The sequence below is a fragment of the Porites lutea genome, chromosome 2, assembly GCF_958299795.1.
Source record: "Porites lutea chromosome 2, jaPorLute2.1, whole genome shotgun sequence".
NCBI lineage: Eukaryota > Metazoa > Cnidaria > Anthozoa > Scleractinia > Poritidae > Porites > Porites lutea.
This window is the reverse complement of record NC_133202.1, coordinates 39,217,342-39,232,341: the sequence shown is the minus strand read 5'-3', so window position 1 is coordinate 39,232,341 and position 15,000 is coordinate 39,217,342. Positions and strand designations below refer to the sequence as shown.

The 15,000-nt window shown below is 40.2% G+C and overlaps 2 protein-coding genes across 2 annotated transcripts in view; both read left to right on the top strand.

The window, feature by feature from the left end:
• Nucleotides 1–5,382, top strand: part of LOC140926184 (uncharacterized) — a 7,583-nt gene extending 2,201 nt beyond the window's left edge. Inside the window, exons 3-5 of the mRNA XM_073375968.1 lie at nt 3,473–3,562; nt 4,417–4,506; nt 5,285–5,382. Coding sequence (XP_073232069.1) covers nt 3,473–3,562; nt 4,417–4,506; nt 5,285–5,325 — 221 coding nt within the window. The 3' untranslated portion in view covers nt 5,326–5,382. The remainder of the gene's footprint in view (nt 1–3,472; nt 3,563–4,416; nt 4,507–5,284) is intronic.
• A 1,859-nt stretch (nt 5,383–7,241) lies between these two features.
• LOC140926183 (uncharacterized) lies at nt 7,242–11,006 on the top strand. The gene has a single exon (XM_073375967.1). The coding sequence runs from the start codon at nt 7,242–7,244 to the stop codon at nt 11,004–11,006; it is 3,765 nt and encodes a 1,254-aa protein (XP_073232068.1).
• Nucleotides 11,007–15,000: the final 3,994 nt, after the last annotated feature.

Genomic DNA, 15,000 nt, shown 5'->3' with positions numbered 1-15,000 from the left:
TTAATTCATTTTCTGTCACTACTTTTATGTATTCTTATGACCATAATCTTTTGCCTAGTAGCTTTCGTGACTTGTTCTTAAGTAGTAATCAAGTCCATCAATACCAAAATTCGACTGGCCTCTCAGTATAGACCTCATTTTTGTAGATCAAATATAAAGCAATTCAGCATCCTTTACCGAGGACCTAAAATCTGGAATTCGTTGCCTGTTTCACTAATTAGCTCTCTTTCTATATTTGTTGTTAAAAAAAATTTAAAGAATTATCTCACTGATAGCCGATCTGTCGCTTAATTTTCTGATCTTGCTCACTCTGCACTCAGCCGTGAATTTAGTTCTCTAGGTAGTTGAAGGAAGCCTATTAATATAAGCTTCAAGCTTCATTAGACTTCCTTGTCACATTAATTTTATAATTTAATTAACACCTTTTGTTTATGTTGTATAAGGTTTTGTGAGTGACTAAATAAATAAATAGTTAAAAACAAACAAAAACATTTTTTAAAGTGATCCGGAGGTTCTTCCTTGTTTTGAACTAAACTACAAATTCTTGGAGAGGTATAAAAAACCCCTTTCGCTAGCGACAATGAGAAAACAAGAAAATCCTGTGAACACAGCCCAGAAAATGGCAAGCCAAATTCAAACAAACAAAACGGAGAAGCGACAATGGAGGAAGTGCCAGGGTCAATTGTCACATATACAGAAGAAGAAATAAATACCTTCAAAGATCACATTGTCCCTGAAAACACGAAAAAGAGTACGCCACTTGCATTCATCCTGAATCGTGGTACTTAGAAAAGTACAAAACAGAGCTGAACTTGAACAGCATTTTTAAAACATTTCAAGGTACTTACCTTATATCAATCACAACGTTAAACTTTCAGTGCTTTGCCTTGGACACTTCATTTCTTTCAGTTTTGCTACCGAAGAGGTAAAAGGTGTAAATTATTTTCCTTCGCGAGCAAATGACCAATTTGAAAAAGGATGTTATGGATAACCGGCTTGTAAATTCAGTGAAATACCTCTATTTATCCTTACAATTAATGTGAAGCTTGTTCATGTGTAAAAAAAGTTTGAAAACAAATGTAAAAACAAGCACAAGGTACAGAAAAAGTTGTCAATTAAAGGTTCAAACGTGTATGACTGACCTTGCTTCCTATTCGCTAATGCAATGACAGGTTTGACATTTGACTTTGAAATGGCTTTCTGGGGCGCGCGGTCAGGATAAAAACAAACAATATTATTGGTGTTTTCTTTTTTTTCTGATTTTTATTTGATTACGCGATTCAAGGAAAATCCATTACCTGACTCGTGAATTCCACGTTAAATTGCACTTGAAAACCGATATCGGTTTTCGTGTGCAATTTAACGTTCAATTCCCTCGTCAGGTAATGAATTTTCCTATAAAACTTAATAATATATGTGGAAAAATTTCTTGAATCAGATTGGCTTAGAGCAGTGCAGTTTTTAGTAAACACAGTACAAAAACAAGGAAACATAATGCAAAAATAAGGAAATAAAGTGCAAATTTCTCAGAGAATGAAAACCTGTGATTGGCTAATAAACAATCAGTGTTCTCCAGAAGCGCGGGCAACTGGCAGTTTCACTGGGAACTCTTTTCCAAAGTGCCAGCTACTCTTATGAGTCAAAACATAAAAAAAACTGTAACTTTTATCTTGAATTTTTCGTAAGTTCCATTTTTTTCCGCGAAGGATACAACGGCACCCGAAGTAAATCGTGTTAATTCATTTCTTAGAATACTAGAACATGCAATTTCATCGGGAAAAGAAGAAACAAACAAAAAAGCCACAAGAGCTTGTTTGAAAGTTTATCGAAAAACACATGAAAATACATGGAACTAAAGTGCCTTGAACAGCTACAAAAGAAGACAGGTGTTGTTTATTCATGGTTGCGAAGCCACTCGCTGAGGCACTTGCCGATAGATAGCTGCAGCTTGTTTATCCGACATGAAGAATATAAATCACAAGCAACCAGAATACAGGCTATGCAGCCATTCACTACAGCAATCGAGGCGTCAGTAAAGCTTCTTTTCTTGTTCAGCAAAACCAGCTTGTGGCTTCAAACAACGTCATAACAAGTGACCAAGGTAATAGTTTTTCTCCGTTGTTCTTACTTTTGTAACTGCTCCAAAAATCCAAATTCACAGTAATTTTGATGGCTGTTAAGAATTATTTTTCTTCACATTATCTGCCAGGTTTTTTTAGCTGTCCCGCTGTGTAAAATCCTAGAATCTCGATGAGTTTTTAAAAGTGTTCATCTTTACAATGTTTTGATTTTTCATTCATCCAGTCCAGGCGAGTCGGTTCACGCGTTGACAGTTCTGATAGACATGTGACATGTGAATAGCGGAACTCCCTTGTCTTTTCTGGTTTGTTCTAACAAGATTCAAAGGGATTTTGTGGGCGTTTTTAATAAAATAATTATTCCACTTGCGCTTGTTGGATGAGATGATTGTTGCCAACTCGGCGCTATGCGTCTCGTTGGCTATTTACCATCTCATATCCAACGTGCCCTCGTGGAATAATTGTTAATTATAAAATAACTAAGATAGTACGTGCATTCTGATCGGTTAAAAACCAATAGTTTATTGTGCCGGTAAAATCATAGAAAACTGAAACATGCTTTAAAGTAATTTTATAAAAGTAAAAGACCACATTTTCTAAAGGTTTGCTGGTGTGATAACCCACTTGGGATGTTGGGAGAAGACTGGAAAAGCTTGTAAACCACCAGCTTAACTTCTCAGATCTCTGTGCCTCATGCCCCCAAACCCGGGGCTTGAAATAACGGCCGGTCAACGGACAATGTCCGGTCAGAATCGAGCATTGTCCGAGCAAATCCGTGGATGACTGGACATGTTGTCCGGTCATTTGGGCTTTCAAAGAAAATTCAATTTTGAGATAATCATGATGGAAATTTATTCAGTCTTATCATGTTCCAAAAAAAGATATTAATTAGAGGGACTTTTGTTTGTGAAATTGATGACATTTCCTGTTGTCAGTCGCAACCGCAAATTGGCTACTGCTGTGCGTGTTGTAAAGTGCTCAAGATTGCACGCCAAAACTACAACTTCTAATTTTTTGCACACTAGATTTGTTTTGAGTAACTAGAGTTGCTGTTGCTGAAAATGATACAGATCATGTAACTTGCAAAATGGAGCCTTTATTGCAACTAGTTAAGATGGATTAAATTTGTCCGGCCAAAAATGCCTATGTCCGAGCAAAATAACGTTTGACCGGACAATGTGTCCGGCACCTGCCCAATAGTTATTTCAAGCCCTGCAAACCCCCCCCCCCCCCCTTAGATACGGTACTCTCGCTTTACCAGCACTTGGTGTCAGGCAACAGTTACTTTACATTGGGAGCTGGCTACTCTAAAACTTCTGGAGAACACTGAACAATAGAAATATATAAGAACCAATCAGCCTCAGGTGTCACAATCTGCTTGCTTATCTTCTTAGCCATGGAAGAACATGAAAGTCAGGTCCTCCAGGTTGAATGTAGCATGGAATGCTCTCTGCTTGGTGAACAAGAGCAAAGTCAATCAGCAGGTACTGATATAGTTCATGGTAGATGGTATTTATTATAAAACTTAATAATATACATGGAAAAATTTCTTGAATGAGATTGGCTTAGAGCAGTGCAGTTTTTAGTAAACACAGTAAAAAACAAGGAAACATAATGCAAAAATAAGGAAATAAAGTGCAAATTTCTCAGAGAATGAAAAACTGTGAACAATCAGTGTTCTCCAGAAGCGCAGGCGACTGGTGGTTTCGCTGGCTACTCTTATGGCTCAAAACAGTAAAAAAAACTGTCTGTACCTTTTATCTTGAATTTTTCAGAAGGTCCTAAAAGAAACAAAAACAATAACTTGTCGTACAAAAAGCTCTTTGGTGTATGACAATTTGCCTTTTGCTAATGGTATTATCGATATATTTACTAGATGATTTTTGATGAGACATTGCCAGATAATATTTTTAATCATAAAATAACTAAGACAGTACATGCATTCTGATTGGTTAAAAACCAATAGTTTATTGAGCTGGTAATCTCATAGTAAACTGAAACATGCTTTAAAGTTATTTTATAAAAGTAAAAGACCACATTTTCTATGGATTTACCAGCATGATAACTCACTTGGTTCTTGGGAGAACTCTGGAAAAGCTTGTAAATCACGAGCAAAACTTCTCAGATCTCTGGGCTTAATGCCCCCAAACCCCTCCCTTAGATACAGTTATCTCACTTTATCAGTGCTTGGTGTCAGGCACCAGTTTCTTTGCTTTGGGAGCTGGCTACTCTAAAACTTCTGGATAACACTGAACAATAGAATTATATAAGAACCAATCAGCCTCAGGTGTCACAATCTGCTTGCCCAGCTTATTTAGATTATATCTTATCTTCTTAGCCATAGAAGAACATGAAAGTGAAGTCCTCCAACTTGAATGTAGCATGGAAAGCTCTCTGCCAGGTGAACAAGAGCAAAGTCATTCAGCAGGTACTGATATACCGGTAGTTGTTTATGGTAGATGGTATTTTATTATGAAAGTTAATAATATACATGAAAAAATTTCTCTTTGAATTTGATTGGCTTAGAGCAGTGTACTTTTTAGTAAACACAATGCAAAAACAAGGAAACATAATGCAAAAAGAAAGAAATATAATGCAAATTTATCAGAGAATGAAAAACAGTGATTGGGCTAATAAACAATAGAAATTTATCAGAACTAATTAAGTGCCACAATTTGCTGGTGGGAAGCATGTATACTTTTAAAACTTCCCCGTTTTTGGTGTAATTAATTATGCTCTGTTGTCTTACCTAAGTAATCTTTCCTTTTTCTTGTAACACTTTTTTTTCTCAATATTTTATTTTATGAATTTACCTGATTATTTTTATTTATTTATTCATTGTGGGTTGTTTTTTTTTTCATTTTTGTAACCAAGATTTTGAAATTAATAAAGGTGTGGGTGGGCGTGTGTGTGTAACAAATAAGAATGTTAAAACTTTCATATATATTTTTTTTACATGGACTTAAAAGAGCAGCTATATAATCAGTGATTTTGTTACCTCTGCATTCTATCTATGTTCCTGACGCATAAAAATCGCCAAAGACATAAAATAATTCATGGATATATCGATCTGAACGTGTGTATTTGTAGAAATATCCCATACGTGTAATTTCTGTGGCAGTTATGGTTGTTGTTTAGTGATGCATATTTGTTTTAGCCTTTGTTGACGTCTGCTTTAAAATAGAAGAACTATATTTTAATTTCAGTATACTATAATACAGAGTTTTGGAGTGTGTCTTCAGATTAACTGTCTGCGGCTGGTACATAAAGGCCCAAACATTTGCCATTTTGGACTCATTTTTTTTAACTGGGACTCATGATTTCTCACAAGATGAGTCCCAGAATTCATCATATTTATTTGTAACAAAAACACTGTATAATTCATTGATTAGACCTTTTGTCGTGTAATTCAAGTGTTGTTGTTGTGGTAAACATGACAAGTCATCATGTCTGTACTTAATTCTCCATGACTGGATTGTAGGATTTTTGTTCTGTTTGTATTTGATCATACATTATTATTATGGGAAAACTTACCTTAGGGTTGTATTACTTTGACTAGAACAAAGTTAAAATACATTGAATTCTCATAGAGATAATTATTTTTTGGATTATAATAATGAGTTCATTGGTTGGGTCACTCCCATTATATTTGATGACTGATTTATGAAATATCAGCACTTAGAAAATGTTTGTCAAGGTTGTTGTATTATCCGAAGTTTCAAAAGTAGAAATATTGTGTATTTTCTATTTGAAATCAGGTTTTGAGAACACTTCCACAGATACAGCTTTATAATAGTAATTCTTGTACAGTTATACAAGCATACAGTACTAGGGTGTGAAGAAAAGGAGGTCAGTTTTGTGCTTGTCCTTCGGGAAGGCTGTAGCTTGCATCTGTTAGCCCAAGAATCACAACTCTATTATCCCTCAGGCAAGATAACAAATAGAATCCACTAGCCCCATAGCTTATATGAATTGTGTAGTTGGTTAATACAAATAATTCATTTACTAGGAGAAGATTTGGAACGACACACTCCTGCAGTAGAAAATGGCCCAATTGAGGGAGCAAGCAACGTGCAGGAAACACAGCAACCTCTTCCAGAAGTAAATAGTAGTAGCCACTTAGAAGATGACCGCCTTATTGCTAGAGCAAGGGCAGTTGGTGTGGACTATGAGTTTGCAAAGCCTGGTGAAGTGGAAACGGAGGATGATAGGAGAAAAAGACAGCGGCGAAACCAAAGAAGAATATCAGAACAAGAGAAAAGGTTGCGTGAAGCTGTTGGAGATCTACCGCCTCCTCCACCTGCAGGGTCAAGTCAGCAAGAAGATAATGCATACAGTGCTATTCGTGCATTTGAGGTGGAGCAGATGACTTATGCATTCTTTTTTTGTGAGGTCTGCAAGGAAAGGCGACTGGAGTGCAAGGGCACGAGAAACATGTGTACTCGCTGCAGAAGAGATAAGAAGGTACCAAAAGTTTGGTCTGGTGAGAATAACATGGATCCAATGGCTGTTCCTGAGATTTTGTCTAACATGTCAGATGCTGAACAGATGCTGATAGCCAGGCTAGCACCTACTGTGCATGTACACCTACTGAAGCATGGAGGTATTGCCTCAAAGGGACATTGCATTGCTTTCCCACAGGCTGTGCAAGAACCAGCCACTATTCTTCCACGCCTACCAGCAGAGGTGGATATCATACGCGTGAGAAGACAAGGAAAAGAGGATACCCATAAGGACTTCAGGGTTAGAAGACACCGTGTTGAAGGAGCCCTTCGTTGGCTCAAGGACAACAATCCTGCTTATGGTGATGTTGTTATTGATGGCGCTCGCATAGGGAATTTACCAGAAGATGGTGAGTTGCCAAATTTGAGGACTGTTGAGTTCTCTGAAACAGAACGCATTGATGACCAAGGCCCTGCACCACAACAATTGGATGTTGGGGAAACAGACAGCACTGATGACTCAACAGTCTCTGGAATTATTCTTCCTGAGCCTGGAGTGAATGTGCAAGCACAAGTAGAAGCAGCCATAAATGAAGTTGTTTCTGAACCTCCGGAAGGTGAAGCTGTAGAAGCACAAGGAAATGTGCAACGACCAGTGATCCCTTGGCCGACCACGGGCACAACACCAGCATCAGAGTTTACCACTCCCTACTTTTTTGCAATGGCATTTCCTTGCTTGTTTCCCTATGGAAAGGGTGATTTCCACATAAACCGTCCGATGACGTGTCCCACACTGCATAACTGGGCAGAGCACCTGCTGTGGTACCAAGACGGAAGGTTTGCGAGGCATAAAGTCTGGAAGTTTGTTGTCCACAATATGATCATGAGGAAGCGTGCCCTGGAGCAGAGCCGGTTCTTTGTTGATCAGCAACTTGGTGACCCACACATAACTGTTGCAGACCTGCAAGAGCGACTTGCGAGAGGTGACACTTTTACCGACAAGTTGTTGTATTTTGGCGCAAATCTGCGTGGTACAGCTCAGTACTGGCACCAGAGACGCAGAGAGCTTCGTGCCCTTGTGGAGTTCATGGTCAATGAGAAGCGTGGGTTGCCTTCATTTTTCATGACTGGAAGCTGTGCCGAGTTTTACTTTCCTCCTCTTAGAAGGCTACTGGAAGAGTACATCTTGCAGACCAAAGGCGAAGAAGTCAACCTTGCTGAAGATAGCAATGCCCGCTTCAAGGCAGTACAAGAAAATACTCATGTAGTAGTGAGTTACTTTGACCTGCGTACCCAGGCTTACCATGAGAAGGTACTGAAGCCGGTATTTGGTGTCTCTGATTATTGGTACCGCTATGAGTTTGCCAAGTCCCGCGGTCAAATTCATTGGCACCAACTCAGCTGGAGGGAAGACAGGCAACCACATCAGCTATTGCATGAAGCTCGTGAAGATGGTTGCGAAGAGGAAGAGTATGCAGCTAGACTTAGTCAGTGGGCAGATGAAACCTTTGCCATGACAGCATTACATCCAGCTGGCAATGAGGAAGAAGGGCAGCCAAGAAAAAACCTCTGGCCACCACCTGAGGGAACGGCTGAGCCCATATTAGATGATAGGGATCCCTTAGTTAAGATGCTAATGCAGATCGCTGCAACACAAGATGCAATACTGGAGGATCATTTGCTTTTAGTAAACAGGGTTGGACTCCACAGTTGCTCTGATTACTGCTTGAGAACTCCTCGCCATCCGGAGCAAGGACTGCAGCCGAGAGAACGTGTATGTCGGATGGAGTTTGGAAGCGAGTTCCACCCAGGGAAAAAAGTGCACAGTAATCCCGAAATTGTGGAAGATCATAATGGAGCTCCCCGCCTGGAGATGCCTCGTGACCATCCACGTGTGGTTCAGCATTCTCGTTATCAGTTACAATCATGGAGAGCAAATGGGGATGTAAGCTTGATTCTTTCCAATTCCCCTCCAGACAATCCTAGCACTGATGATATCATAGCCATAATCGACTATGTGTGTGGATATGCTTGCAAAGATAGCGAACCCACTGGTGCAACTTCTGATCTCTTTAAGGACATGGTAAATGCTGTTGATGCAGCTGATGCAGACCAAGTGACAGGTAAGTCAATGTGTGCTAAGATGCTGATAAAGACCGTCGGAAGACGAGACATCAGTGGACCGGAGGCATCCTTTGAGCTGAGTGGCCTAGCACTTTGGCGATGTAGCCGTCCATTTACCTATTTGTCAATGTCGGGGTCAAGGAGACTTGAACGTGATGGTGAAACTGCAACTCGCAGCACCCCACTGGATAAGTACCTTGCACGACCAAGAGATGAGCAATGTTCTTGGTACCACTTTGCATCGAGGAACGGTAATGTCCCTGTTGTAAGTGGTGGTTCTACACACGCAACATGGCCACTGAATGAGGACTACTGTAGGACTATGCTCCTGCTACACTGGCCAAGCTGGTTTGACATCCAAGAAGTGAAGGGGGATGCTGAATCTTGGATTGATCGCTTTAAGGACTTTTTTGCAAGTGATGACTGTCCAACATTTGTAAAGGCCCAAGTTGCTAAGGCACGGCGTTTTGCAGACCACCCACAAGAACCAGTATTTGAAGAGGATGAGGAAGATGATGCTGTCGAAGCAGAAGAACAACCAGACTGGGTGGGTGTATATGCAGGGCAGAACCAAATATATGAGGGTGTAGAGAGGGACTTTGATTATGATGATGGTGGGGAGGACTATGACTGGAGCAGTACCCGTATCATTCTTCCTGAAGGAGAAGACCCAACAAAATGGCTTCAAGAAAGTATTAAAGCAGATGATGAACAGCAGACAGAAAGTGCAGACCTTGATTTACCTCAGGTGTGTCCATTATCTCTAAATGAAAATCAGAAAGCCATAGTGAGTCTAGTTTTGCTTGCCCTGTACAACTTTGTTGAAAACACTGAATATTACCATCCTCTGCGGCTTGTTGTCTCTGGAACTGCTGGTACAGGAAAGTCGTATGTCATCAAGTGTCTCCAGAGGTTAGTGCGGCAAGTTTTTGAAGCCAATGATGCAATACAGGTGATAACTCCAACGGGGAATGCTGCCTATCTTGTTCACGGCAGTACAGCTCACAGTTTTCTTGGAGTACCAACAGGTGGAAGGTCTGGCAATGAGTTGACTGTACCTACAGGTCCCTTACTAGAGAAAATTCAGAAAAAGTGCGAAAATCTGAAAGTCCTGGTTGGTGATGAGCGATCAATGTTTGGACGTACAACAATGGGCTGGATGGAACAGCATGCACGTTATGCAGTGAACAAAGGAGCCAATGCAGATGAGTTATGGGGAGGGATTCCTGTGGCAGTGTTTATGGGAGATGATGTTCAGCTTCCTCCTGTGTGTGACACCCCCGTGTACACCTCAGATTGTCGTAGTGCACCATCCAACCACGGTCGCTTGGTTTGGACAATGTTTGATAGTGCTGTTGAGCTTACTCAGATTATGCGGCAGAATGAATCTGAACAACAGCTGAGAGACGTGCTGATGTCACTAAGAAATTATACGACAACACCCCAGCAAATCCACTGGCTACAACAGTTTCAATGGCACAATCTCCGCATGTCGCATGGCCCAGAACTCCTTGCTAGGATGGATGAGCAAGGACTGTATGTATTTCCTACGCACCGTCTTGAATGGCAGCGTAATAAAACAAAGCTGCTTGAGTGTAACAGACAGCCAAACCACCCAGTGGCAAAGATCAAGGCAGTTGACAATGGCGGACATGCAGTAAAGGCCGACAGTAATAAGGCGGGAGGATTGTTACCTCTACTGTATCTTTGCCGTGACAGCAAAGTCATGCTGGTGGTTAACTTAAAGGCTGATTGGGGTTTGTACAATGGGGCAGTAGGCACAGTCGTAGATATTGTGTACAAAGATGGCCGCAGACCTACTGATGATCCTGCTCCTCTACCTGATGTGGTTCTGGTGAGGTTTCCAGGATACAGGGGGCCACCGTACATTAATGAAGATCTGACAGTTGTGCCAATTGTACCGGTAAGTCGTTCCACTGAATGCGCATGCCGATGCAAGCGTCTGCAGGTTCCATTGCGACTGGCATGGGGAACAACAATCCACAAATGCCAAGGGATGACTGTGGGCACCGGAGAAGCATTCAGGTATGTAGTGGTTCACCCTGGGGACCATGGCTTTGAAGCCAGAAACCCAGGAGCTCTATTTGTGGCATTGTCAAGAGCAAAATCGGCAGGTGGGGAAGGAAGAGATCCTGATTTTGCTTTTCATGAGGATGTTCTGATAAACAATGACAGATTCAGACCTGTGGACACTCCAACTACAAGAGCTAGAGCAGTGGAGATTGAGAGACTGCATGTCTTAGCAACACAGAGTCGACAGAGAAGGGTGTTAGCCCCAGCATATAGGGAGGAAACATTTCTCAGACTCGTAGAGTGGGCTCAATCACAAAGTCATCATTGAGACAATGCTGAATTAGTTGGATCATAAGTGTCTGATCTATGTGTTTTTCAAATACTCCATCTGGCTAACTCATAATTACCCTGACAATAGCCAATGATGTGGTGATGTTTCATTTCAAATGAAGGGCTGACGCCTGTTTTGCTGTAATCGGTCTAGGTGACTGAGGACCTTAGTGGTCATGCATAACAATAAAAGGACCGTTATGCTTTAATTGGTCTAGGTGACCGAAGACCTTAGTGGTCATGCATAACAAATGAAACGGCTGTTGTGCTGTAATCGGTCTAGGTGACCGAGGACCTGAGTGGTCATGCATAACAAATTAGTGAAGGACCGTTATGCTGTAATCGGTCTAGGTGACTGAGGACCTTAGTGGTCATGCATAACAAATGAAGCCACTGTTGTGCTGTAATCGGTCTAGGTGACTGAGGACCGTAGTGGTCATGCATAACAGATGAAAGGAATGTTATGCTGTAATTGGTCTAGCTGACCAAGGACCTTACTGGTCATGCATAACAGATGAAAGGACTGTTATGCTGTAATCGGTCTAGGTGACTGAGGACCTTAGTGGTCATGCATAACAAGTGAAACATCATTATATCTTGTGGTCATGGACGACTAATAGCTTTGTTACTCTGTTTTCAGCCTGTGTGACAGAAAAGATGAAGCAGTTATTTGGTGTGGCCTTCTCTATTTAAAGAGCTAACTTAAACTGTATGGAGTACGTGTTTGTCAGGCTGTACCATGGTAACTGTATTAAGAAACAGCCCAGTTGAAGAACAGCCAAGGAGTTTTAAAAGGTACTGCTGTCATCTTTTTTTCTTAGCCCGGCGACACGAGTGAAGGTGGTCCCTTCATGATACCCCCGCCCTTTTGAGCGGCTAATACGGGGCGAGATCTTGTAAAGATCTTCAAAAATGCCTCGGGGGACCGGGAACCCTCTTGTTTGTCCAGCGACCTGTCTTCTTTAAGAGTAGGATGACAAGACAAATAAATATAGTAAGTAAGATAGGGGGACATTTGAGAACAACTAAACTAAATGAACTACAATAGTATAGAAACCTGCAAGAACCTGCACTTTCCCAAATTAGTGAATATGGGCATCAGCTAAAATAAAAGCTTTTAGGTTGTTTTTACGTTGTAGCTAATGCCAAAATTTTATTTACTTGAATCCAGTCTATTCCTTTTTCTCTCCAACAACAATGATATATTAAGAAACATTGTTATTATAGCTGGAAATTTCTTTCCAACCGTGTGCACACTCATTGGTTATTTCAATGTCACCTGACATCTAACAATGAAACTTTTTGGTGCCAATATTCTCTAAGCAGGCAACATCGCAAAAATCATTCACATCAGAGGGTAACAGTGCACTATTACCCGTGAATGACCAACAACTGACATTCCAGGGAGGTTTAATGAATTTCCATGCAGCTATAAATTTTTTTAAAATATTAACATCACAAATCACTTAAAGACTTGGCCAATGGGAAACAGTTAATTTTGTTTTCCAAGAATCTAAATATTTCCCAGCACCATTCTCATTAGTTACTTCGAGGTCACATGACATCTAACTGTTTCCCACCACAATCTCTGAGGAATTGCCAGGCTAATTGACCAGCTGCTGTGGAAATTGAAGAATGACTATATGAATGGTTAGGTACGTTAGGTACAGTGCCAAAGTTGCATTGATAACTGTGGTGATCTTCCCTGAATTTATTTCTTCATTCTGCATTTCCAGTATATGAAATTAATGTATTTATTATACCATATATAACTTTGTTGTTTGAATTCACCTTGGATAAGTTAATCTTTTCTTGTGCTGTTTTAAAGTTATAGAGTTTTAGTTTTAGTTTCAACTTTTAAGACCTTTTTCTTTCCTGCTCTTTAAACCTTATCTAACTACGTTGTACTTTTTTCGTAGTTTTCTTTGACTCCTCTTCTTCCTTTGTCGGGAGTGGGTTGCGGCTACACGTAGGCTAGACTACATCCCGATACCGACTGGGGGGTATCAGTATTTGCAACGAGGTTATATCGTATTGTGTACCAGTGTGAATAAAACGATCTTCATCATCATCATTATTATCGTTATTATTACTGTAATGAAATCGGGAGCTCCGCTTTTAGGCTTGGCTAAATCTATATATTAGAATTAACAAAATTATCACCTAAGAGAAAATACTTTGATCTTTTATCAAATTCTCTCAACTTATCCTTTTAAGGAAATGTATAGAGACCAGTTTGAAGAATTTGTAAGGGTTAAAAGAGTTGATCCACTATTAATTAGAATGCAGAATGCTTTACTGCTTTCAAAGTAATTTGAAGTATAATAGCTCCACCATTTTGTGTTATTGAGGAGTACAAAATTAATAACACTGTGCATGTACATATTGGATTGAAATTGCTTTCACGATAACGTCTACTCATTTCAAAGTTTACCATTTTCAAGAACCTTCCGGGAAATTCGTTTGGAAAAATGGGTAAATGGGTCCCCTACTCAGCCTACTCAGCCTACTCTTTACAAACAGTGTATAGGTTCTTTAACTTACCACGGCATTTTATATGAACAAGGACCGTGAGACCGGGCCTACAGGTTTTTTTTTATTCCAAGAAGACTAGAAAGTGTAACCATTTACAGATGACATCGGAAAGCATTTAACGTCAGTTATTTAAAAATCCTGATCGACGATTGGTCCGGCCGGGGTTTGAAACCGCGGCTTCCCACTCAGTAGACCGGTGTTTATATCCACCTGGAGCTAACCGGGCGGCGGTTTAAGCAATAGTCCAGATATGAAGGAAAGGACCACAACGCAGTGAACACGTCGGAATGCAAAAAGGTGCTAACTTTACTATTGTCTCTACTAAGGTTCTGATTGGTTTAAACATCAAATTTCACGAAATCTTCACAAAGCAGCATGTATATTAATCCCTTTTTTTCTATCCAACTTCCTTATAACACAATCTCGTCTGAGTCAAAGTAACACAGAAATCGTATGTGCGGATCATGTAAAATTGTGAACATTTCTTGGTCATTGTTTGCAACTCTTGTGATTGGTCGAAATGTTTTAACTCAAAAATACACCCTTTAAAAGTGGAGTTTAAACACATTTTCTTTCTTAAACAGCCTTTCTGTGGATTTATGCATTCTCTGCGTAAAAATGAAAACATTTCTATGTGAGGAAAGCGTATTGCGCCACAACGAAACAAATTGCCTCCTTCTTACCTGGATCATTACTTAATTCAGCTGTATTTCACTATCAAGTGAATCTGCGCCTCTCTTATCAGAAGTGAGAGTTCAATGTAACTCCCATGTCATTTAATTATCATGGACTGAGCAGCACTGATTATCATGTTAAAGTCCACATGCAAGAAAATAAGGAAAAACCGTTTTCCGAATGTGCATCACTTACATTAATCCACAGAGCATGTAAAACGTATTCTCTTGGATATAGTATGTGACAAATATGTCGTGCCTAGAACAGCTTGAAGACTAAGATCTAGGGTAAACGTGTATCAGGAACTATACTAAGAAACTGGAAAAAGCTAGTTCTTTTGTAAAGATCGAAACAAGCAGGTGCATTTTAGATTCCTTGCATATTGAGCAACGCATGTCGTCTAGGGCCAGATGTCCAGTCTTTTCCCTGCATCGTTTGAAGTCAATTCGCTAGAAAGCTAGAAAGCAGATTCCCTTCTTTTAAGTCTCTATGTTCTTTGTGCCCAAGACATTTTCGTTGAGTCCACTCTCCATTCTAACTACCCATGAAGCTTCTCTACCATGAAGCCAAGTTACCTTCCCTATCATATATTTGGTACTAATGTACATCGACGCTACCTTGCAACCTACGAGATTGCTAACGTATTTACTAAAAAGGCTACACTTGCACTTTCTCCATTCCATGCATTCACAGGGTGTGACAAGGTGAATACTTCCGGTCACCTCCAGAAATAATCGGAGTTGCTTTTGCTTACACGTTCTCCCATGCGATAGAAAAAGTAG